The sequence below is a fragment of the Hypanus sabinus genome, chromosome 6, assembly GCF_030144855.1.
Source record: "Hypanus sabinus isolate sHypSab1 chromosome 6, sHypSab1.hap1, whole genome shotgun sequence".
Classification (NCBI taxonomy): domain Eukaryota; kingdom Metazoa; phylum Chordata; class Chondrichthyes; order Myliobatiformes; family Dasyatidae; genus Hypanus; species Hypanus sabinus.
The window spans coordinates 88,048,683-88,074,117 of record NC_082711.1 but is presented as its reverse complement, the minus strand read 5'-3'; the positions used below and the strand labels follow the sequence as shown (position 1 = coordinate 88,074,117).

The 25,435-nt window shown below is 39.6% G+C and overlaps 1 protein-coding gene across 2 annotated transcripts in view; it reads left to right on the top strand.

Moving 5' to 3' along the window:
* Positions 1 to 23,204, top strand: part of LOC132395675 (serum paraoxonase/lactonase 3-like) — a 45,268-nt gene extending 22,064 nt beyond the window's left edge. For both annotated transcript variants that reach the window (XM_059972578.1, XM_059972579.1), the window contains 6 exons: positions 1,545 to 1,710; positions 2,245 to 2,371; positions 11,244 to 11,444; positions 16,170 to 16,251; positions 21,830 to 21,958; positions 22,435 to 23,204. In XM_059972578.1, coding sequence (XP_059828561.1) covers positions 1,545 to 1,710; positions 2,245 to 2,371; positions 11,244 to 11,444; positions 16,170 to 16,251; positions 21,830 to 21,958; positions 22,435 to 22,602 — 873 coding nt within the window. In that variant the 3' untranslated portion in view covers positions 22,603 to 23,204. The remainder of the gene's footprint in view (positions 1 to 1,544; positions 1,711 to 2,244; positions 2,372 to 11,243; positions 11,445 to 16,169; positions 16,252 to 21,829; positions 21,959 to 22,434) is intronic.
* The last annotated feature ends 2,231 nt before the right edge of the window (positions 23,205 to 25,435 follow it).

The window sequence follows — 25,435 nt, the reverse complement described above, 5'->3', positions numbered from 1 at the left end:
TCGCCAGGGTACCCAAGCTCCCCACGTGGGAACTAACCGGAAAAGAGGCGACGGTTAATGGGGGACGCCATTTTAAATAGCAAAAGCCGGTTTTACGGGATTTCAACAAAGCATGTGAATAATAAAGACAGCTCCATGGAAGCCTGCCTGTTAAGGTTGAAAGCAACCGAAAGATTAGTATTTGCATGAACTTTTGTAGTATACACGTAAGCTAAGATCACAACTCTTTAGCTTTGTTTGCTGAAGAAAAAAATAGGTGGTTATTAAATTGGAGTCTGACGCTACAAGACTTTAGTAAGGTACAAGATGTTAAGATATTAAGGGAAGTGACAACGTAATCGTTAACTGTTTAGATGCTGAATTGAATGTATTACTCTGTAGTGAAAAAAAAACTTTTGTATTGTGTTAGATTCTAAAATCCTGTAAGACTCTGTACTATTTCGTTTTCACCGCTGGTGAAAACGCTTTGAAGAAAGGGAGTGTTAGGAATGTACCACAGCTCTGAGGGGCCGAAGGGTGCGGGGTAGCCCCCTTGTTTGTGAGAATTGCAGGGTCGCTATTGATTTGGGTCAGGAGACATGCGGAATGTCTTGACGCCCTCCCCCCCCCCCCCCCGGCGATATAAAAGCTACGGGAAACGGCCATTGTCTCTTGGAGACGGACTTGTGTATTACAATACTGTGCTACTTGGAAGCCCTCAGGCAAAGTAGGCTGGTTGAGGGAGGGATTGCATCATCCCAACCTGATTGACATCTGAGACCCTGTGAGTCAGGATAAAAGAGGGTCTGTGGGAACAGCCCCTCAGACGCACCAGTAGAAACGCTAGTGATCCCGTAATAGCGGAAGCCGGTGGGGAGGCCACGTGCGTTCGGTTCCATTTGCCCTGGAACAGGTGCCCTTTACCACAGAAGAACGGCTTTTAGCTAACAACGGGGAAACCAACTCCCAACGACTCTCGAAGGATTGACATCATAAAAGGACTGGGCAAGTTTTAACCCGTCTTTCTCTCAAACCAAAACGCTGCAGCTTGAACGAACTAACAGTGACTTTTATATTTCCATTGGACAATACATTATCCCCTAGACAACGATAGAGCTATTTCTTATTGATTATTATTATACCCACGCTTTTAGATTTAGTATTGATGACGTATATTATCTGTATATTTGCATTGATATTATTTTGTGTATTTTTATCAATAAATACTGTTAAAAATAGTACCATCAGACTTCAACAGACCTCTCTATCTTTGCTGGTAAGTGACCCAGTTACAGGGTTCGTAACACTTCTCTTCTAATATTTGTATATCTGTGCAATTGTAATGCTGCTGTGACACTCTAATTGGCCTATGGATCGATAAGGTATATATTTATATCTACTGTGCAGTAAAATGTGATGATTAATTGTATTTTAAAACCTTAAGAATGTGCAGCTTTTGTGCTATATGCTGCAGATTAAACTCTATTGCTTCACATTGGACATGTTTAATTACTATTATGATAAGATAAAACCTGTTTATTTCTTGTTCATTTGTATATTTTAAGGGCTTGAAATATCCATTGATACCCAACATAGCACCTGGTCAGCCTGGGCGGATTTTCCTGGTGGATTTAAACAACCCAACACTGAGAGCTGTTGAATTGAGAATTAGTCATGGGTTTGAAGTAAAATCCTTTAATCCACATGGATTGAGCACATTCATACAGAAAGGTAAAGGTGTCAACAATTGATCTTCACTTTTGGAGAGTGGAGGGAGTGTTCAAGATCTGAGAAGTTTCATGAATCAATAAATGGAGAACAGAAAGTCTTTGGTTGTCTTTTCCAAGTAAATGTAGTGTCTATTTTGACACTTTAAAAAAAATCCCGTGTTCTTTGATGCTGGAACATTACGATGAATGGATTCTGGTTGATTGGACATTAAGTAGTGGAGTGTTATGTAGGAAACTGAGTTGATGCACTTCAGTAAGAGAAACGTAATGGTAGATTATTATCTGAATGAGAAAGATTGTAGGTAAGTGAAATGCAAAGGAATCCAGCTATTCTTGTGCACAAATTGCATAATTTATTAGGCAGTTGCAGCATGTAATTAGGAAAGTAAAGGGCACGTTGGTCTTTATTGCAAGAGAATTGGGAAGTACTTTTACATTGAATGTGACACTTGCTCCTTATCTATGTCTTCTAGTTTTAGTTGCCTCTGATTAGGAATGTTTCCTGTGTTGTTAATGTTATGTCATTTATTTCTAGGTGGTGCTGTTCTTCTATTTGTTGTGAATCACCCACTGCATACCACCACTGTAGAAATATTTAAGTTTGAAGAACAACAACTTAATCTGATTCATTTAAAGACCATCCAACATGAGCTTTTAAACAAGTATGTCATATGAACATAAACAAGTCTGCTTTGAAGTGATGGACAAGCTGATATGACTTTTTTATCTTTCATCCTGTGATGAGTAAAAACTTAAAGTTTTAATTGAACAATATTTGAGTGTTGCATGCCTCATCTAAGAGTCTTGGGGAGCCTACGGGGTACATTGACTCATATCTAATTCCTTCCAACCCTGTGGGCTGCATGTGGCCCAGGCAAACAGACTTGTTAAAATAACAGTTAAGGTACTTCTACTTTATTGGTTTAGCATGGGATTTGGAGTTCGTTGACTGCAGCGATGTGATATTACAGAATAGGGATATGTATTGCATTATGGTCAGACTATAATTACAAAATAATTATTATAATGTATTCATGTGGAGTAAATTGTATGTGCATGATCCAAGTCACATACCGAGAGTCATAAGTATGGCCCACAATGGCAAGAGGATGAAAAAGCACTACCTTGACTTGAATCTTTAGGCACATTGTTCCACCCACTTGCATATCTTCTCCAGCTCATTCTAAGGTGAATGAGCTATTGCCAATGCCTCCTTCATTTTTACATTGATCTGCAGGCTTGTCAACTTCTGAAGTTCAAAGTGAATCTTATTATCAATGTATATATATGCTACCAGATACTACCCTGAGATTAATTTTATTGCAGTCATTCAGAATAGAACAAAGAAATACAATAGAATCCATGAAGTACTACACACTAAAAAGACCGACAAATTGTGCAAATACACAAAGAAACAAATAAATAAATAATACTGAGAATATAAGTTGTGGATTCCCTGAACGTCAGTTCGGTGTTGCAGTGAGTGAAGATGTCCAGGCTGGTTGAAGAATAATAAGTGCTCCTCAAGCTTGTGGCAGTGCTCTTTGTAGATGTGCTCAGTGGGGAGGGCTTTTCCTGTGATGGACTGGGCAGTATCCAGCACTTCTTGTAGGCTTTTCCATTCTTGAGCACTGGTGTTTCCATACCAGGCTTTGATGCAACTAGTCAGTATGCTGTCTATAGAAAAGCCACACAGAATGCTCGCAGAATCAGAAGGTCAGGCAGCAGCTATAGAGATCAATAAACAGACAACGTTATGGGCTGAGACCCTTCGGGACGGGACAGGAAGACGCCAAAATGAAAAGATGGGGGGAGGCAAAGGAGGGTAGCCAGAAGGTGAAGGTGAAGCCAGGTGGGGAGGAAAGGTAAAGGACTTGAGAAGAAGGAATCTGACAGGAGGAGAGAGTGGACCACAGAGAAAAGGAAGAGGGAGGATCACTAGGAAAAAAATAACCAGAAGGAGAAATTGGTATTAATGCCATCAGGTTGGAAGATATCTAGACAGAGTACAAGGTGTTGCTGATCCACCCTGAGAGTGACCTCATCCTCACACAAGAGGAGGCCATGGATCGACGTGTCAGAATGGGAATGAGGATAGGAATTAAAATGGCTGGCCGCCGAGAAGTTCTGATTTTGGTGGATGGAGAGGAGGCGCTTGACAAAGCAGCCCCCCAGTTTACACCCGGTCTCACCAGTGTAGGGGAAGCTGCATCAGGAGCACCAGATATGGTAGACTACCCTGACAGATTCACAGATGAAATGCTGCCTCACCTGGATGCACTGTCTGGGGCCCTGAATGGAAATTAGGGAGGAGGTAAATGGGCAAGTGTAGCAGATGCAGGGTTATTACGTGCCAAGAGGCAGATTAGTGGGGAGGGACGAATGGACAAGGGAATCAGGAATCTGTGGAAAGTGGGGTGCTGGAGGGAATGTAAAGATGTACCTGGTGGTAGAACCCTGTTATAGGGTGGGAAGAGGTTTAGTCAAGATAACCCTGGGAATTGGTAGGATTATAAAAGACATCAGTAAACAAGTTTTCTCCAGAGATGGAGGTATCAAGTAATAGGATGAAGGTGTCAGAAATGGACCAAGTGAATTGAAGGGCAGGGTGGAAGTTGGAGGCTAAGTTGATAAAATTGGTGAGTTCAGCGTGGATGAATGAAGCAGCACCAATGCAGTCATCAAAGTAGTGGAGGAAGAGTTGGGGAGCATTACCAGTGAAGGCTTGGAATATGGACTGTTCTACATAGCCAACAAAAAGTCAGATGTAGCTGGGGCCCATTCCAGTGCCCATGGCTACTCCTTGAGTCTGGAGAAAGTGGGAGGTGATTAAGGAGAAATGGTTGAGAGAGCAGGCCGGTTCTGCTAGATGGAGGAGGGCAGTGCGGAGAGGAACCAGTTGGCTCTGCTAGACGGCAGAGGGCAGTGGTACTCTCTAAAGTTTGTCAGAGCTTCAGTTAACATACTGAGTCTGTGCAAACTCTAAGAAAGGAGAGGCACTGCCGTGCTTTCTTCGAAATGGCATTTGCATGTTGATCACAGGATAGGTCCTCTGATATGATCATGTCCAGGAATTTAATATTTGCACTGTTTTTGAATCTAGATTATTTTGAATAAATAGATATGGTAATGATTCAAGCACTCATCTAAGAGTCTTCCTCAGTTCTGAGCTATGATGGGTAGAGTGGGGTACGACACCACCTATCAGCTTCTTACAATGCAGTCCAAACATCTGTACCCCGGCATCTCCACAACAGTTCACACCTGCATTCATGCAAAGATAAGGCTAATGACCCTCTTATTACCTCTATGGCTCTTAACAATCCTCACGTGATTGCTATACCTTTACACAACTAGAGTTTAAAAGCTGGAAAACTACCCACTATGGATTAGAACCGAAGAAGCATCTCCGATGAGCTAGACAGCACAGCTAAGTCCAGCTGCCTTGATTTACTGTTGCTTGAGGTCCAAGGATTTGACTTCTGAGATACTTCAGGCAGTTCATCCACAAACCTGGATTAATTCACTGGAATTTAGAAGGATGAGACGGGATCTGATTGAAACATAAGATTATTAAGGGATTGGACATGCTGGAGGCAGGAAGCATGTTCCCGCTGATGGGTGAGACCAGAACTAGAGGCCACAGTTTAAGAATAAGGGGTAGGCCATTTAGAACAGAGATGCAGAGAAACTTTTTCACCCAGAAAGTGGTGGATATGTGGAATGCTCTGCCCCAGAAGGCAACGGAGGCCAAGTCTCTGGAGCCATCATACCATTAGTAACATATTACAGAGATCAAGAAGCTGAATGTGCTGGTGGTAGATGTCATCAATAAGCCATCTTGACTCATCCTATTACAGCCCTTCTTTCTGTACAACTGAAAACAAACCTGTTCCTCTCTTTCCTTCTAATGAAAGGTCATACACCGGAAATATTGACAGGTCCAGATGCTGAGTGATCCCTATTTTCTATTCTCCCCCACCCCCATGGAAGTATTTTTTTTCTCTTAGCTTTATTTATTTTTCTTTCTTCCATTCTTTTTCCATCTACAACTGTGACTCCCCCCCCCCCCCCAATGCCTTTTGCTGTTCAGGGTATTTCCAATTTCTTGATTGTAACTATTTCATTTCCACCCTGGATGTCAAGTGTTGCTTCAACTCCACTTTCCATGGTTTTATTCCATGGAAAAGAAAACAATTGATCCCATCTGCACTCATTCACTCATGTGAACTTGGTCTTGTGTTGAACCAGTTTTTCTTTTGATTACACCTTCAAACAAGTAATATGGGAATCTGTATAGATCCGGGGGATGCTAACCTTTATGTTGGATATGTAGAACAATTTTTGTTCCAAAACTTGTGGAGTTACTGTCCACATCCCCTTTCTAGTGCATTAGTAGTTACATAAGGTTTTCCTGCTTTTACTGTGAAATGTTCATTAACAAATGTGGAAGGTTATGGTTGAGGTGGCACAGTAAGTACTGTAAGAAGCCAGGGATTTCGTGCAAGCTAAATATGCAATAAACAAAACTAAACAATCAGAATCAGGTTTAATATCACCGGCATGTGTTATGAAATTTGTTAACTGTGTGGCAGCAAAACAATGCAATACATGATAAATTAGAAATAAATGAGTTACAATAAATATTTGTATATATGTATATTAAATAATTAGATTAAAAATAGTGTAAAAATAGAAATGACAGAAGTAGTGAGTTAGTGTTCATGGGTTCAATGTCCATTTAGAAATCAGATGGCAGAGGGTAAGAAGCTGTTCCTGAACTGTTGACTGTGCCTTCAGGCTTCTGTACCTCCTTCCTGATGGCAACAAAGAGAAGCGGGCATATCCTGGGCAGTGCGAGTCCTTGATGATGGATGCTGACTTTCTGAGACACCACTCCTTAAAGATGTCTTGGGTACTACAGAGGCTAGTAGCCATGATGGAGCTGACTAATTTTACAACTCTCTGTAACTTCTTTTGATCCTGTGCAGTAGTCCTTCTCCTCGTACCCGATAGTGATGCGGCCAATCAGGATGCTCTCTGTGGCACACCTGTAGAAGTTTTTGAGTGTTTTAGGTGACATTACCAAATCTCTTCAAACTCCTAATGAAATACAGCTGCTACCTTGCCTGCTGTGCAGTTGCATTGGTATGTTAGATCCTCGGAGATACCGACACGCAGGAACTTGAAGTTGCTCACTCTGTCCATTTCTGATCCCTCTGTGAGGGTTGGTTTGTGCTCTCAGTGGATTAGACTGAAGCTCTGCAGTGTGGTCGACAGTGAGGCAGCAAAGAGGGGGAGGAGGAGGAGATCACAGATGATCTCCAATGTCAATGATGGTGGGACCCAACACGTGAATACTAAGGACAACTCTTAAGCATTCACATCCGTGTGATTGATTCACCTCTGATGTGCAGTTTGGATGCTCCACTTCTGTTTCCTCTTAGGATCCCTACAATCCGAGAAGCCAGTCGTTGGATCATTCCATCCACTCCAAATGTCGTGAACAAAAGGCTGCCAGCACCATATATATGGAAAAAGCAATAGGAGCAAAAGTACGTTCCTAATATGCTAAGACCCCTAGATCCCTTTGTACTGTAACATTTTGTATAATGGTATATATGATTTCTTCATCCAATTTAAGTCCCAGCATGAGACCCAATACAGTAAAACTTAGATATTCTGGCAAGATCAGCCTACTGTTATTGGATTGTTAGATATTTCAGACTGTTGCATGTTACTCCTGCCCGAAGTGTCAACTGTACTACTTGCCACAGGAGCTCACCTCAACTGTCCTGAGAGTGGTCTATATCCAAACTCAGGTGGACATGAAGCCTCACTGACCTATACTCTGTGGTCCACAGTCTTGAAACAGGAAACCCTGAGGACCTCTTCATCATTGCTGGCGACTTCAATGAGACAACTTCAAAAGTGTACTAACAAAATACTTTCAGCACATCCCCTGTCCACCCAGAGACCTAAACACCCTTGACCATTGCATCAAAGATGCCTACATATCCACCCCATTTGCACTTCAATAAATCAGACTATCAGACTGTGTTCTTTCTCCATGCATACAAACAGAAGCTAAAATGGGAGGCTCCACTACAAAAAAGTTATACAATGCTTGTCTGAGGAAACAGATGAGGTTCTACACAACTGTTTGAGTCAGTAGACTGGTCCATGTTCAAAGATTCAGCTGTCAAGCTAGATGTGCAAAAGTCCCCGCCAGATGATTGGAACAGAATTTGAACTGCAAGATCTTCTTCCACATCTTTACAGTGTCTTCTAAGAAATGCATTGCAAAGTCTTTACAGGCAAGGATATGCTTTTGTTTTTAGTGGGGCATGTGGTGTAAATCTAATACTGCGCATCAGCCAGATAACATCATCCCTGCTGTAAAGTATGGTAGAGGTAGCATCATGCTATGTGGATGCTTTTCAGCCACAAGGACCGGAAATCTAGTCAGGATGTATGAGAAGATGAATGCTACTAAATACAGAGAGATCCTGGGTAAAAAACCTGCTCGACTCTGCCAGAAAGATTAAACTGGGGAGGAAGTTCGTCTTTCAGCAGGACAACAACACAAAGCACTCTGCCAGAGCAGCCATGGAGTGGCTTTAAATGAAGAATTTTGATGTCCTTTGTGGCCCAGTCAGAGTCCTGACCTTAAGTTGATCGTACATCTCTGGCAAGATCTCAAGATTGCTCTCCACCGCTGCCCCCATCTAACCCGGCACAGCTTGAGCAATTTTGCAAGGAGGAATGAGCAGGTCTTGCTGGATCACATTGTGCAAAGCTAACAGAGACTTATCCAAAAAAGACTACTGGCTGTAATAGCTGTACAAGGTGGCTCAGCTATGTACTGGGCAAAAGGGGATGATTACTTTTGAATTGTGGACATTTCAGTTTTTGAATCTTTAGTTTTTCATGCTTTACAATTTTTCCAATTTTTTGGGCTCCATTGAAAAAAGGAACATGTGATTCACAAATAAAGTGTCTCAGGTAAATTGATCAAAATCACCGGTTGTGAACAAAGGGTTGGGGCCTGAATACTTCTTCGAGGCACTGTATGATGGCTTGATATGACAACTACTCTGCACATGACCACCAAAAAAACTGCAGAGTTGTGCACAAAACTGAGCTGAGAAGTGCCAGCTGGAGTTCAACCCAGATAAGTGTGAGGTGGTTCATTTTGGTAGGTCATATATCATGGCAGAATATAGTATTAATGGTAAGAGGCTTGACATTGTGGAGGATCAGAGGGATCTTGGGGTCTGAGTCCATAGGACACTCAAGGCAGTTGCGCAGGATGACTCTGTGGTTAAGAAGGCGTACAGTGTAGCCTTCATCAGTCGTGGAATTGATATTAGGAGTCGTGAGGTAATGTTGTAGCTATATCGGATCCTGGTTCAGACCCCATTTGGAATACTGTGCTCAGTCCTGGTCGCCTCACTACAGGAAGGATGTGGAAACCATAGAAAGGGTGCAGAGGAGATTTACAAGGATATTGCCTGGATTGGGGAGCATACCTTATGAGAATAGGTTCAGTGAACTCGGCCTTTTCTCCCTGGAGCGATTGAGATTGAGAGGTGACCTGATAGAGGTGTACAAGATGATGAGAGGCATTGATCATTTCGATAGTCAGAGGCTTTTACCCAGGGCTGAAATGGTTGCCACAGGAAGACACGGGTTTAAGGTGCTGGGGAGTAGGTACAGAGGAGATGTCAGGGGTAAGTTTTTTATGCAGAGAGTGGTGAGTGTGTGGAATGGGCTGCGGGCAACGGTGGTGGAGGTGGATACAATAGGGTCTTTTAAGAGACTTTTGGATAGGTACATGGAGCTTAGAAAGATAGAAGGCTATGGGTAAGCCTAGTAATTTCTAAGGTAGGGACATGCTCGGCAGAACTTTGTGGGCTGAAGGGCCTATATTGTGCTGTAGGTTTTCTGTGTTTCTATAGGTCAGCACATCATAGAAACCAGCCTAACCCCTATTGGCTCTGTCTGTACTTCTCAAGTTCAAATTTCAATGTAACTTTATTGTCAAATGAGAATATATGTATGTATATATAACTTGTGTCACTCTCTGAGGACCTGTCCTGGACCCATCATATCAATGTAATTACAAAGAAAGCACAACAGCACCTCTCGTTATCTATTGCTGTTTATTTATATTTGTGTTTGCACAATTTGTGGTCTTCGATGCTCTATTTGCTCTTTGACTGATCCAGTTTACAATTACCATTCTATAAATTTGCTGCATGTGCTCGCAGGAAAAAGAATCTCAGGGTTGTATGTGGTGACATGTATGTGATGATAAATTTTACTTTGAACGTTATTAACATGTACTACCTTGAGGTTCATCTTCTTGTAGGCATTTACAGGAAAAAATATAACATTTTACTAAAAACTGTATGTAAACAGCCACTGACTAACAAGCAACCGAAGTGCAAAACAAAGACACAAAGACAAACTGTGCAGAAAATGTAATACTGACAATATGTGCAGTAGAATCCCTAAGTGTGAATCTGTCTGTCACAGATTCAGTTCAGAGTAGCGTTGAATGAAATTAACTATGCCGGTTCAGGAGTTTGGTAGTAAGGCAATATCTGTTGCTGAACCTGGTCGTGTGGGACTTAAGGCATCTGTACCTCCTGCCTGATGGTAGCAGACACTCACTTTCTCAGTAAAGTGGTCAGCAAAATCAAATATCCCACCCACTTTGAACACTTTCTCTTTTCTCCTCTTCCATCGTTGAAGATAGAAAATTATGAAAGCATGTGGAGAGATAGCTTCTACCCTGCTGTTATAAGGCTACTAAATGTCTTCCTGATGTCACAAACCTCAGAGCCTACCTCACTATGATCTTACACCTTATTGTTCATCTGCACTACACTTTATCTATAACGGTTACACTTTATTCTTCATTGTAACTGTTTTACTTTTACCTCCTCGCACTGTGTGAGCAGAATGCAAGACAAGCTTTTCACTGTATCTGCATTCATGTGACAATAAAAGTGAATTCCACTTGATTTAAGGAAGAGCACAGGTGTATGTATGTGGTAGATAGGAAGGAGGCTGGACAGTGTTTGGGCAGTGGTTGCAAAGAGTAACTTTTATTACTAGATATGGAAAAATAGCTCTGTTCTTAACTGCATCTGTTAAAATGCTTTATCTTTGGTTTGTTGTTTCATATTTTCATTTCATCTCTAAATTAATTATTAAATTTAAATTATGATGAATTGTAATTGGGTGTAAAGCAATGGACATCTTTTCAATATTTTGACATAAGCAGAAAATGTTCTATAAATGATCTCCATTGGCAGCACTTAGATAGTAGAACAGAGGGTTCTAATATCTGTTCCATTCCTGCACATCTCAGCACTCTTTGTAACAATGTGAACGTGGCATTGTACTGTAATAGGTCTAGGGAGTAAACTTGCAGATTAACATACAAAATATTACAAAAGCAATGTGGTAGAAACAAAATGATTTTCAAGTATTCATGGATTTCCTTTTCTTTTACTCTTCTAGTGTGAATGATATCGTAGCAGTGGGTTCTCAGAGCTTCTATGCCACCAATGACCATTATTACTCTAATTTTTACCTGAGGATCTTCGAGTTTCTTTTTGGCTTTTCCTGGGGCTCCGTTGTTTACTATAGTCCGACTGAAGTAAAAGAAGTTGCAAAAGGGCTTAGTTTTCCCAATGGGCTGGATATTTCTCTTGATGGAAAGTGAGTACGTTTTCTTTGTTTGTTACTGACTGCAGTTGCATTACTCTTAGCATTGTGGGTTTCTGAGTTGGTGTTGGAATGATGTTTTTTTAGGTTTGATTGTTAATCATACAATCTGTGTTTTTGATCTTATTTGATGCAATCTTCCTCTTGCCTGATAGTGAATAATGGATTGCAAAATTACATTGTGTTTCTTAAAGTTGTCAACCATTTAATCTGAAATTTCCTTTAGTTATGCAATACTAATGTGAGTCTGATTCCTTTACAAAAATGTTCTTGATCATTATATACCTGTATACAGATGGTGAAGTCATTGGGCATGAAGTTTTTTTTGTGAGTTTAGCCAATCATGTAGTGTAAGAAATATCCTTGGCCTTTTCTTTGCTTCTCCATAAAATTACTTTACATATCATCCCATAATCAGAGATAATTTCAGCAGAAACATTTTTTTCCTCATTGCCTTGAATTACTCCTCATGCCTCCACACTTCTTCCAACTACATTTGTGTTTGCCTTGGAGAAAGCTAATGCAGTTGGGTGACGCATTTCAGAGCACCCGTGTTCAATTCACAGAATGACCTTGGGATTTCTATACAATACCATTTTAATTCCCCATTCCACTCTCACCCCTATTTATTTCCAGTTATAACTTTCTGGAACAACTTCCTATCTTCCATTCTAGATTAGATTCCAGATTCAACAATTTCAGTACCTTGCTTTCTCTGGCTTTATTAAAACTGGGCAGGTTATGAGTTACATTGGTTCTATAGGTAGTTCTGCAGGGAATGGCCTACACCTCTACACTTCTCACATTTATCTTCCTTTATGTCTCTCCAATTGCCTAACCTTTGTTCAGATCCTCTCTCCCTCTCTAATTGCCCTCAATGAAACTCTCAGCTGGATGACTTCATTTATATTTTATGAGCAACCACTCCCACCCCCAGCAACCCTGATATTGCCTGATAAGTATATCTTTTCTGTTTCATCCGTCCCTTTCTCTACAAATTCTCTCTTTTCCAGTTCTTAATGAAGGGTTTTGGACCTGAAAACCTCTATTTCACTGCCTGATCTGCAGAATGTTCCCAGAGCTTTCTGGTTTTTATGATAGTTTTCCATCATCTGCAATTTTTTTATCCCATTATGCCACCATTGGACATAGATAGTACTTGACAAAATAATTAGTATAAAACAAAGTGGCCTAACAGTAAATATACATTCGTTGAGTCCAGATGGAGGGTATTGACTTGAAATTTCGATTGGACATTTCCCACCACTAGTGCTGCCTGATCCACTGAGTTCCTCTAGGCATTTGCTTTTTTGCTCTGGATTTCAGCCTCTACAGTTTCTAGCATTTGCGTTATCTTGGGAGCAGAAACCAGGTACATCTCCATGCTGCCACAAACAGTCCTTGCATTCAGTGTTCTGGCTAATTGCCGACCTCGTTGTTACTTTAATACAGCCTTGCCATGTCATTCCATTCTGCAGAATTTATTTTGTTTTCCTGACAGCACTTCTTACTAAGTGCCATTTCCTCTTCCCAAACCAAATAATCTTCCCAAGTTTTTTATAAAACAAAATTCCAATTAATTACATAAACAGCCCAAACCACAGATCTGAAATTGAATGAAGGTAATGATCAAATAAAGCTTTGTCACATGCACATTGAAATTTGTCTTTTGTGTTGAATTGTGCTGAGCAGCCCTGAAGTGTCGTCACGCTTCTGGTGCCAAGATAGCATGCCCACAATTCACAAACCCTAACCGTACGTCTTTGAAATGTGGGAGTGTGACGGAGGACACTCGATAAACGCACTCCTTACACACGCGGATTCACTTGCACACGTTGTCTTGTCGTTCTGCTGTTGTTGTGGTGGGTGTACACATAGTATTCCCTGGCATATTCTCATAATTAACCCACTATTTTTCCTCCGCATTGCTACGTGCATTCAGAGTCAGACGCTAAATTTTAGTTTAATTTCATTCTTTATTTGTACTTAACAGCAAGTGTGGAGCGTTGACTCCTTGCAGATCCATGGCATGTGCTTGGGTTGGCTTTATGCTGCCTTTCCCACCATAGATGGTAGAATATTCACCTTCTTTAGAAAAGGGGATGTGCAAACGTGTATACATTGTTTGCATACTGTATTTAAGGGAGATACTTCTGTTTATTTTGTGGTTACATTGTGGGTGCATCATATTCTGATTCATGTGTGGTCTTAACATCTCTCTGTTGGAATTAAAGATGGTACATCTTAGTGCCAAATAAAAGGAGCTCATTGCCCTCGGTATGAGGGAGAGAGATAGTGGCTGCAGGACCTTCACACTGGACAAGAATAAAATAGGAGCTATTTTGTGTTTTCTAATAGATATCTTTTTGTAGATATTGACATCTATCTTTTCACTATTTTTGCTAATTTTTTGTAAGTGTGATTTTTGACACACCTAATAAACATCCTGGCACTAAAGTGCTAATCGACTCCAGACATTTTTCCTTTGGTCATAACCTACATCCGTAACATCTGGTGTCAGCAGTGGGATGGCCAGTCGCAGAGGGGTGCGCTCAAATCAAGGGAGAGTGGGATTGTGGTCTCAATTCAGGAAACTGTCTGAGGCTAAAAATGAAACGGTTGCCTTGGAAACAGCACAGACCTCAGAGGAGGGAAAACTTCAGCCCACGGCGAAACTCAGGCCAGAAGCAGAAGGGACTTTCAGTGGCACAACCTCCGAACCCTCTTGGAAAATCAGTCTTCCCATCGGAGGAGAGATAATGCTTTTAGAAAGGAACTCCAAAACCTGCAGATGTCTGAGGCCATCACACAGCCTGAGTCACCGTCTCCCCACCTGCCAGCCCTTCAACCCTCCTGCTCTGTTGTGGAAATGCCCAATGGTGCCTCCTTATCAACAAGGTGATGATATTGAACACTATCTCCTCAGCCTTAAAAGGATGGCTCGGGCATGGTGAGGGCCAGAGGAGGAGCAAGCTCACAAAGCCTTCACTGCAATGGATGAAGGGTGGTCCAGCAAGTATCCTGACCTGAACAGGGCACTGCTGGCTAAATTTGATATCCTGGCAGATGCCTGTTGCCAGCGCTTCCATTCCAGTACTCAGCCACCCACTCTGACGTACCATTCTGAGGAGTCTCCACTGCTGATGGGTTCAGCAAGAACAAAAGTCAAAGGAGCAGATTGGTGAGGCCATTTTTCTGGAGCATCTGCTGCGGGTTCTTCCTCCAGACACCAGAACATGGGTCTGATAACATGAGCCAGTGGATGACTTGCCCTGCAGTACCTCAGTGCCTGCAAGGGTGAGCACCACGGCCAACAGAGAATCTGATCCTCCAAGGGAAGCCGGTGACCAGTGGTGTGCTTTAGGGATCTGTTCTGGGACCCTTACTCTTTGTGATTTTTATAAATGACCTGGATGAGGAAGAGGAGGGATGGGTTAGTAAATTTGCTGATGAGACAAAGGTTGGGGGTGTTGTGGATAGTGTAGAGGGCTGTCAGAGGTTGCAGTGGGACATTGATAAAATGCAAAACTGGGCTGAGAAGTGGCAGATGGAGTTCAACCCAGATAAGTGTGAAGTGGTTCATTTTGGTAGGTCAAATATGTTGGCAGAATATGGCATTAATGGTAAGACTCTTGGCAGTGTGGAGGATCAGAGAGATCTTGGGGTTGCTACGCAGGTTGACTCTGCAGTTGAGAATGCATATGGTGTATTGGCCTTTATCAATTGTGGGACTGAGTTTAAGAGCTGAGAGGTAATGTTGCAGCTATATAGGACCCTGGTCATACCCCACTTGGAGTACTGTGCTCAGTTCTGGTCACCTCACTACAGGAAGGATGTGGAAGCCATAGAAAGGGTGCAGAGGAGAATTACAAGGATGTTGCCTGGATTGGGGAGCATGTCTTATGAGAATAGGTTGAGTGAACTTGGCTTTTTCTCCGTGGAGTAGTGGAGGATGAGAGGTGACCTGATAGAGGTGCATAAGATAATGTGAAAACTGCGAGTAGTTTTAAATTCCTGGGAGTGCACATCACACAACTTCTCATGGTTCCAGGACACATCCTACAGAGTCAGGAAAACTCATCATTGCCTCTACTTTCTGCAGAGACTTAAAGAGAGTTGAACTATGCACATTTATATGCCTGTCATTCTACAGATGTACAATAGAGAAGATCCTAGCAAGATGCATCCTTGCTTGGTGTGGAAACTGCCATGTGGCAGACAGGAAGACTCCGCAATGAGTTGTCAAAACTGTCCAACGCATCACCTGCGTCAGCCTGCCTGCCATCAAGGAAACAAATACAGAAAGATGCCAGAAAAGGGCTGATACTGTTAAGAAGGATCCCACAAGCTATATAACACTATCATAACTCCCGGTTTTGTAATTGTATTATAAATTTCAAAGGAATTCTAACCTTTATGTTACAAGTATTATCGACTGAGTGAATGCCTCCATTTTATTAATTCATTGACCACTGAAAATTATTATAAGCATTTACTTTTTAGGATTTTTTGCATGTTTGGTTCTTCAGTATTCTTATTTCTCCATTTCAGTTTGCTGTTATAACTGCAAGATTGTTTTTCTTTAGTTTCTCCGAAAATTTAGAAGGGACTCCCAGTCTTTATTGCAATCAGTGGTTAATTGTTAACATTACCTTTTTAATGATTATAGAGTAAAATATTTCTACAATTTAATTCCAGTTTGGTTTTTTTGTAATTCAGACACTTATTTGTTGCTGAGACTACAGCTTGTATGATCAATGTTCTGGAAATTAATCCAAACCATAGTCTGACTCAAAAGAAGGTAGGTCTGTGGGAAACTAAATATTAGTTTTTGGGAAGTAAATTTAGATGTGATTTTACTGGCAAGTATGTAATTTGCAATCACAAAAGTTGACAAATCTTTGACTAGTTTGAAGTTGTTCATTAGCTGAATTAACTATAATATTTATCATTTTAGTTACTTAATCAGCTTGAATCTATAGGGAAAGTTAAGTTTTCTTTGTACATTTTTAGGTCTGTCATTGATATTTAATATAAGTGTAATAGTAACAAGGTCAGTCAAATGTCATTTATTTGAAGTTTAAAATACAAACCAATCTTGTACTCTTTTTATCTTAAACTTACTTTTTATTGCTGTCTTCCCTTTTATATTACAGAATTTATGAAATATAAAATGTCTTTTTGAATTAATTATAACCTAACAGCTCCATGACTGCTGGTCACGATTGATTTATATAATTGCCTCAAATGGGAAGGAGGCAAGGTCACATGGGAATTTTGTCAGATAAATGCAACACTGCAGTCATAGGGGTCTTGTAGGCAATGATGTTTAAGTTGCAATGTATATAAAATAGAGGAAAAATGCAGATTCCCATTAAGGTCAATAGATGGAAATAGTACAGGTTTTGTAATGGTAAGGCAACCAGCTGCTGTAAAAAAATATATCAAACACAATTAAGAAACCCAATGAAATAGAAATTCTGTCCAGTCACAAAGGTGCTATTGGAATGGTTGAGAAATGCTTGATTAAACATTTGGGGAAGGAAGATGGGCAGCTGGAATGTGACAGACAAAACAGGCTGAAGAAGCAGTGATTATCTGAAGCAAGAGTGTGAATGCGAAATAACCAGAAATATTGTCAATGAGGAAGATAATAATAGCTTTCTAAAGCCATATAAATGCTCACTTTGAATAAGATTTCCCCCTTTCTATGATGGAAAATGTACTAGGTCTCTGTCTCACTGTCCGTGGTTTACATCTATCACCCAGCAACTTCTATCCCACTCCCCTATAAACTGCTATATAGAGTCATAGAACACTACGGCACTGAAACAGGTCTTTCATCCCATTTAGTCCATGCCAGACTATTAATCTGCCTAGTCCCATCAATCTGCACCCTCTATAGCACCCCTCCATAGCCCTCTATACCCCTTCCACCCACATACCTATCCAACTTTCTCTTAAATGTAAAAATCAAACCGGCATGCACCACTTCCTCTGGCAGCTCATTCCGCACTCTCACCACCCTCTGAGTGAAGATGTTCTTCTTCAACATTTCACCTTTCACCCTTAACCCATAACTTTTGGTTCCAGTCTCACTCAACTTCAGAGGAAAAACCTATTTGCATTTACCCAATCTATAGTCATGATAATATTGTATTTCTCTGTCAAATCTCTCCTCATTCTCCTGAGCTCTAGGGAATAATGTCCTATACTATTCAATATTTCCCTATAACTCATGTACTCACTGTATCTCCTACCACTAGCTCTGGCAGTCTGTTCTAAGCACCTACCATCTCCCCACCTCACCTTAAATGCATGCCCTGTAGAATTTGACATTTATCATGGGAAAAAGATTCTGACTAACTACCCTATCTACACCTCTCATAACTTTATGTACTTCTATCAGATCTCCCTTAAGCTTCCAATGATCCAAAAAAACAAACAAATTTGTCAATCTCACCTTATAGCTCATACTCTCTAGTCTTGGCAGCAACATGGTAAGCCTCTTTTATACTTTTTCCAAAGCTTCCACATACTTCCTGTAATGCTGAGAGTAGAATTGCACACAATTCTGCAGCTATGGTCTAAACAAAGCTTCATAAAGCTGTCTGTAATGTGACTTCCTCACTCTTGTACTCAATAACCCAACCAATGAAGGTAAGCATAACATATGCGTTCTTTACCACTTTCTGCAGCCACTTTCAGAGCAATGGTCTTGGATAGCAAAAGCAAAGATTCCTGAAAGTGGCAGCAAAGATAGGGTGATGTAGGCAGTATATAGGTTACCTGCCTTTGTTAGCCACAGTATATGACTACAAGAACAGAGATGATACAACTTTGGTTAGGCCACAGATGGTATATTAAGTGAGTTCTTGCCACCACAGTATAGGAAGGATATGATTGCATTGCAGAATGAGCAGAGATTAACTGGAACATTGTGTGGGAAGGAATATTACAAAGGGAAAATGAATGGGTTTATTTTCTCTGTAGCAGAGGTGGAAGGGTGTACAAAATTAGGAAAAACAGAAAATGGTGTGGGTACTAAGAAAACTGTCCCCTTGGCAAAGGTGTGCAAGACCAGAGGACATGGGTTTCAGGTGAGGAGTAAAAGATTTGGGTATCTGGGGAAGAGTTTCTGCACTTAGCCGGTGATTGCAATCTGGAATGCACAACCTGAGAAGGTGGTGGAAGCTGATATTCTCAAAACATTTAAGCACAGGAACAGGCCCTTGGGTTGATCACACAGAAATGAGCACTTAAATCAGCAGAAGATAGTGGACTAAGGACCAAGATAAGTATAGGTAGATACTTGAAAGTTGGCATAGACAGAGGAGCTGAAGAGCCTGTTACAACGCTTTATATCTCTATGACTCCTAAACTTGCTGTCAGTAAAACTTCACCTTAACTTACAAAACATAATATACACAAATGACTGTTAACTTGTCACTTCCAAAGACCTGTGGACAAATATTTAAGGACCCTCGGTTCATGAATCCATTTCAAAATTTCTCTTCATCCTTCGTATCAAATTAAATATTCTAACTGCAGCATGTTTACCTATTCCACCAGCATGTATATATGGAGATAAAAGAGACTGCTGATGCTAAAATCAATAATGAAAACAGAATGCTGGAAGCATATCAGTTCCTGCCTGGGGAGTAACTTGGATCTGCTCCAATATGCCTACCATCACGGTTGATGCCATTTCATCAACTGCAGAACATCTAGATAGTGAAGATGCATACACCAGGATGCTCTTAATTGACTACTACACCAGGATGCTCTTAATTGACTACTACTGGTCATCCCTTCAAAATTAATCACTAAGATCCAAAGACCTAGGCCTCAATACCTCCTTTCAGACCCCAGTCAGTGCGAGGAAAATGGATCATGTGCAGGCAGAAGAGATTTAGTTTGTTTATCATGTACATCACAGTCATCGTGTACTGAAGGGCCAGTCCCCATACTTTGTTTATATTGCACCATAATTAGCCCCTCAAAATAGTATCGGCTTGTCATTATCAGTCCTATGATAATTTATGACATTCTCTGTCCTATGGTGTAGCTAAGTAGGGTATCATCTCTGTACAGGAAAGTAAATCATATTAACTATAGGCAAGAAGGCCAGTGATTGTTCCTGGGATCTTAAAGTGTTTGAGAGTGGGGGATTTGGAGGTCAAGGTTAGAGAATGCAATCCTCATGGGGCAAGATGAGTGGTAGTGCTAATCTGGAGTGAGCTGCCAGGCGAGCAGGTAGAAGCAAATACAATTATGATGGTGTGGGACCCAAGGCTCCTGTAGGATGGATGGTGGGGTCCTTTGACAGATGCTGCTTTCTTGTGGCATTGCTCCTTATAGATGTGCTCCTTGATGGGCACATCATACCAGGCCATAATGCAAGCAGTCCGGATACTCTCCACTGTACATCTGTAGAAGTTTGTCAGATTTCTAGATGATGTGCTTAATCTGTGCAAACTTCCAAGAAGGTAGAGCTGCTGGTGTGCCTTCTTTGTAATGGCATTTATCCTGGGACAGATCCTCTGATATGACAATGCCAAGGAATTTCAATTTACTGATCTTCTCTATCTCCAATCCCCGAGTGCCCATGGACCTTCGGTTCCTTCCTCCTGTAGTCAATAATCAGCTTTCTGGTTTTGCTGACATTGAGTGGGAGGTTGTTGTTATGGCACCATTCAACCAGATTTTCAATCTCCCTCCCATATGTCGATTCTTCACCACCTCTGATACTGCTAGCAACAGTGGCGTCACCACCAAGAAATATGGTATTGGAGCTGTACTGAGCCTCGTGGTCATGGGTATTAAGTGTGTTGTGCAGGGGCTAAGCACACAGCCTTGTGGTGCACCTGTGCTGATGATGATTGTGGAGGAGATCTGCTAGTGCCCGAGGTGGAGCTGACTAGATTTACAACCTTCTGCAGCTTCTTTTGGTCCTGTGCAGTAGCCCCTCCATACCAGAGTGATGCAGCCTGCCAGAATGCTCTCCACAGTACAACTGTAGAAGTTTTTGAGTGTAATTATTGACATGCCAAATCTCTTCAAGCTCCTAATAAAGTATAGCTGCTGTCTTCCCTTCTTCATAACTACATCAATATGTTAGGACCAGGTTAGATCCTCAGAGATCTTGACACCTAGGAACTTGAAGCTGCTCACTCTCTCCCTCTATGAAGATTGATATGTGTTCCTTCTTCTTACCCTTCCTGAAGTCCACAGTCAGCTCTTTCATCTTTTTGACGTTGAGTGCCTGGTTGTTGCTGCAGCACTATTCCACTATTTGGCATATCTCACTCCTGTATGCCCTCTTGTCGCCACCTGAGATTCTACCAACAATGGTTGTATTATCAGCAAATTTATAGATGGTATTTGAGCTATACCTAGCCATACAGTTATGTGTGTATCGAGAATTGAGCAGTGGGTGTGTCAGTGTTGATTGTCAGCAAGGAGGATATGCTATCACCAATCTGCAAAGACTGTGGTCTTCTGGTTAGGAAGTCAAGGATCCAGTTGCAGAGGGAGGTTCAGAGTGATATCAAATGCTGTGTAGAGTTTGCAACTTCTCTCTGAGAGCTCATGGGTGTTATTATGACTTATGATATCCAAAGACTTATGTGTTATTAGTAAGGGGCCACTGTAAATTGAGCCTTGTGCAGAGATGAGTGGTAGAATCTGTGTCAGTTGATGAGGATGTGGGGAGAATAAAAATGGTATTAATGTAGGATTAGTGTCAGTAGATGGTCTTCATGAATGTAAGCATCTGAAGTGTGTGTTTCTTGTATCTCTCTGACTAAGTACGTAACAAAGAATGTATTGAAGACTGTCATTTATAAATATAGTTTCAAGATGCCGCTTATTACATTGACAATTATTTTGTCATTAGAAAGCTGCATCACCTGCAAGTGCTAAAATATGTGATACTAATATGTGCATAGCTGTAAAATTGACAGCAGAGGTTTAGAAATTCTGTCACATTTGCTCTTTGAACACTTTCTGAATTATCTGATATTGTTTTGTAGATTTTCACATTTTACAATGTAAAGTAATTTATAGTGATATTGGATTAAGTTATGTGGATTATGATGATTTTTTAGATAAACTATGCAGATTTAGTTTTATGTTATAAGAGGACAGAAATTACTAACAGTGTTATTTTGGTACAAATGTTTAAGTCACAATTAATTCCACTTTCTATTTTGGTGCTTTTTTTTTGATTACAGAGAGAATTTTGGAATACATGTTGAATATACACTAGGATAAAGCAAATTCACTTTTATCCTGTTATATACAGTTTATATATAGTTCAACAATTTTAACATTCTAATTGTATAGTTCAATCTTAATGTTGGTTCTTCTGTGTAAAGAGTTTGGCTCTGGGAGTAAATCCAGACAATGTGAATGTGGATCCAAAGACTGGAGATGTTTGGACTGCTGGTTGTTTAAATGCATGGAAACTTCAACCGTACAATCCTGAAGACCCCCCAGGATCTGAGGTTTGTTTTTACATTTATATTATAGAATAAGAGTTTTACAATACATGAATATGTTTGGCATTATGGGCATTATTTATTTATGGATGAATGTCTGCTAACATGGTTCATAAATATTTATATATAATTTGCAGAATTTCTAGGAATAAAATAATTGTTGTATAGGAGATAATGGCATAGTCACTGGAATAAAAATATTATATTTTATATCATCAACATTTTCCTCCAAATCTGAGGCTTTTTAAAAAACAGTCACAAGAAAATTTTCATTTGAGGGATGGTCTGATTTTTAAGTACAGCCCTGTGTAAATCCCCAAACACTTTAAGCTGATAAAATAAGAACATGCATTTAGTTTAAACATAGAAGGATAGGCTGATGGCATCAAAATAAGCATTTCATTTAGCTAAGAATGTTTTGGCTTCATTATTGATCTCTCAGCCATTGTACTGCTCAGTTAACACTTCTTTTGTGCACACAGGTAATCAAAATTGAAAACATTTTTTCTAAGGACCCCAGAGTGATCCAAGTGTATGTGAATAATGGGTCTGTACTGCAAGGTGCTTCAGTTGCCACGGTTTACAATGATAAACTGCTCATTGGAACTATTTACCACAAAGCTCTCTACTGCGAGTTCAGTAGTTTGTAACTTTGGAAAAAGTGTTATTTTTCAATTGACAGCAATCTGCAGTTCTGTAGGTACTACAGAATGGTCTAATCAAGGGGTCTTAATTTTGGTAATATATATGCTAGCATCTTCAGAATTCTACCACTTTTAATACAGGCAAATTCCTGCAATGTAATAGTATTGAAAAAAATGTTTTTCTCTATTTTCCATTTATATAATGATTTTGTTGTACAAGGTGAATTGGTTAGATTCAATGATGGGAGTTAAAAAAAATAACTTACTTGGAAGAAAGTTTCATATAATAGTTCAATTAATATACAGTTACCAAAATGTTGATTATAATGTATGAACAAGTTGTAAAACAATGAAATATCTCATTGTTATTTTAAAATGTCAACTGATTTTGGTTCCATAATGCTTCCATGTTTCACTTCAACCAAGGGTTCTCAACCTGGAGTCCACAGATCCCTCAGTTAATAGTAGAGGTCCATGGCATAAAGTAGGGTGGGAATACCTGACTTAGATAGTGAGATGAAATTGTTTGTAGATCATAAAGAGCTCTCACATGGTCTATGTATTGAAAATTTTTAATGGAGAATTCATTTTTCCCCTAAAGATTTATATAAATTTTTTACTAGGTGATATTGAAGGGATAAAACCGAAACTCAAACTAAATAAGTATCAGAAAGAATTTATAAAAATTGCACTGGCAGTAGCCAAAAAAGCTATTGCAGTTACTTGGAAATCGGATTCACATTTAAGTATAGATTCTTGGAAGAAAGAAATCTATGGTTGTATTCCATTAGAAAAAATTACTTATAATTTAAGAGATAAATATGAAACATTTTTGAAAATTTGGAGCCCTTATTTACAAAAGATAGGATTAAATATATAGATGCTTTTAAGATGAAACAATTGGTTATTAGGGGGAAGAAATAAATATACATATTAAAATTATTACGAACTCCATGGAGCATGTGGAGATCTTCCAACCACCAGGCATTCTTTCTTTCTTTCTTTCTTTCTTTCTTTTTTTTCTAAGGGGCAGTTAGGGGGGAGGGGTTAAGGGGAGGGGGTATGGGTTATATACATTGTTTTTTTCATACTTTGTAATCATTTAAAAATGCAATAAAAAATTATTTAAAAAAAAAAAAAAAAAAAAAAACATTCAATTTCTAGTCTTCTCTTGATTTTTTTGATAAATGTGATAGATATATTGTTGAGTGATGTACTTTGTGTTTAATAAATCTAAACCTAATGATCTATATACTGTATTGATGACTTGCTGCAAGTTTCCAACATCTCAATTTCTTTCATTCATGATACATTGGATCAATTTTCCTGCAACATGAACAAATCAAAATTCTGTAATTTGCGCAATATAGATCAATCTTTCACTGCATGATCTGTTGCTCTAATACTTCTTTAAAGGACCAGAATACCTTGCATTGAGATGTATTTCATCATAAATTGTATAAATCTTTGTTTGGGAAACAGGACAAAGTTTTTAATGAAGGAGCTTTTGATTAGGGTGTTGATGATATGATGCTCATTCTTGCTCTGAAAATAAAGAGGGAAGGCATTTGTAGCAGCTTGAAGTCCTGTTTGGGACAGGCTCTTAGGAACAACAATGTTTAAGAGCAAAGTTATAATATCATTCTTTAGAACACACACAGCATGTTTACCTAACTATATTCTATCTATAAACTCAGTTCTCATTGCAAATTAGTGTTGGTTAAGATATTAAATATATAAATGTAACAGAGCTTATAATAATTTCAGCTGCAAATTTATCCAACATTCTATATGTTAAGTATTTTCTCGTGTCGGGTAGCTAACAAGTTATTAATATTACTCCGATAAATTTGATTGTTTTTAAATTGATCCAAAAGGCTCTAGCCCAATAGTCTGACTTCCATTGGAAGAAACCAACCCAAGTGACATTTGAGTATAATATTCTTGAACTTTACAAAATTTGCAATATCAGGAACTCCTAATTTCCCAATGTATTGGGTGCTTTTATTTTTATAGTAATACTTCAATTCCAATTTTTGAACAGCAAAATTTAGTGCACATTCAATGAATAAAATTGTTAATGAAACTTAAATAAAAAATAATAACTCAAGTTAGTAATTCAGGGAATAATCTAAATTTAGTTCAGGAAATATTTATTATGACATAAACAGTCTTGTAAAAAAAGACAAGTGTGGCCATGTTACTTGCAGTATTTACTTTACAACAAACTAAAACCGCAGAGACTAAGCCAGAAGATCAACGGTGTGTGACACGCTTCAAATAATGAAGTTCCAATGTCGAAAAAGATATGTTCGATCGTTTATTATGAAAGCAGCAAAGATGAAGAATCTTCTAGCAATAAAAAAAACTAAATTAGCAAAGTAACAAGTTAGTGGTCAAACTAAAAGTACTAATAGTGACCTAGTTAGTGTTCAAATTAGCGGTCCCAATTAGTGTAACTAAGCAGTCAAACTAGTGTTCTAGTAGCGGTTTAAAAAAAAATCATTCTCCGTGGTTCAACCACTCTCCATTAAACTAAACAACTAATGAAATGAGGATATGTAACAATACTCATTTGCTTCTACCACATGGCCCCTACATCCCAGCCACTTAATTATTGCACTATTATAATTACTACATACTACTGAAATAAGAGACATGAAGTCTTCAAGGACAAACATCTTAACATTTGTACAAATGTCCACTTTCTTTCAGTCAAGTCATGTAAGTCATCTAGGCCAGAGGTTACCAACACTTAGCACAATACAGAATGATCTTTACCATCACTCTCTGTCAAGTCAAATTCATGAATCTCGTAGAGCTGTAGCTTCTCAAAGCT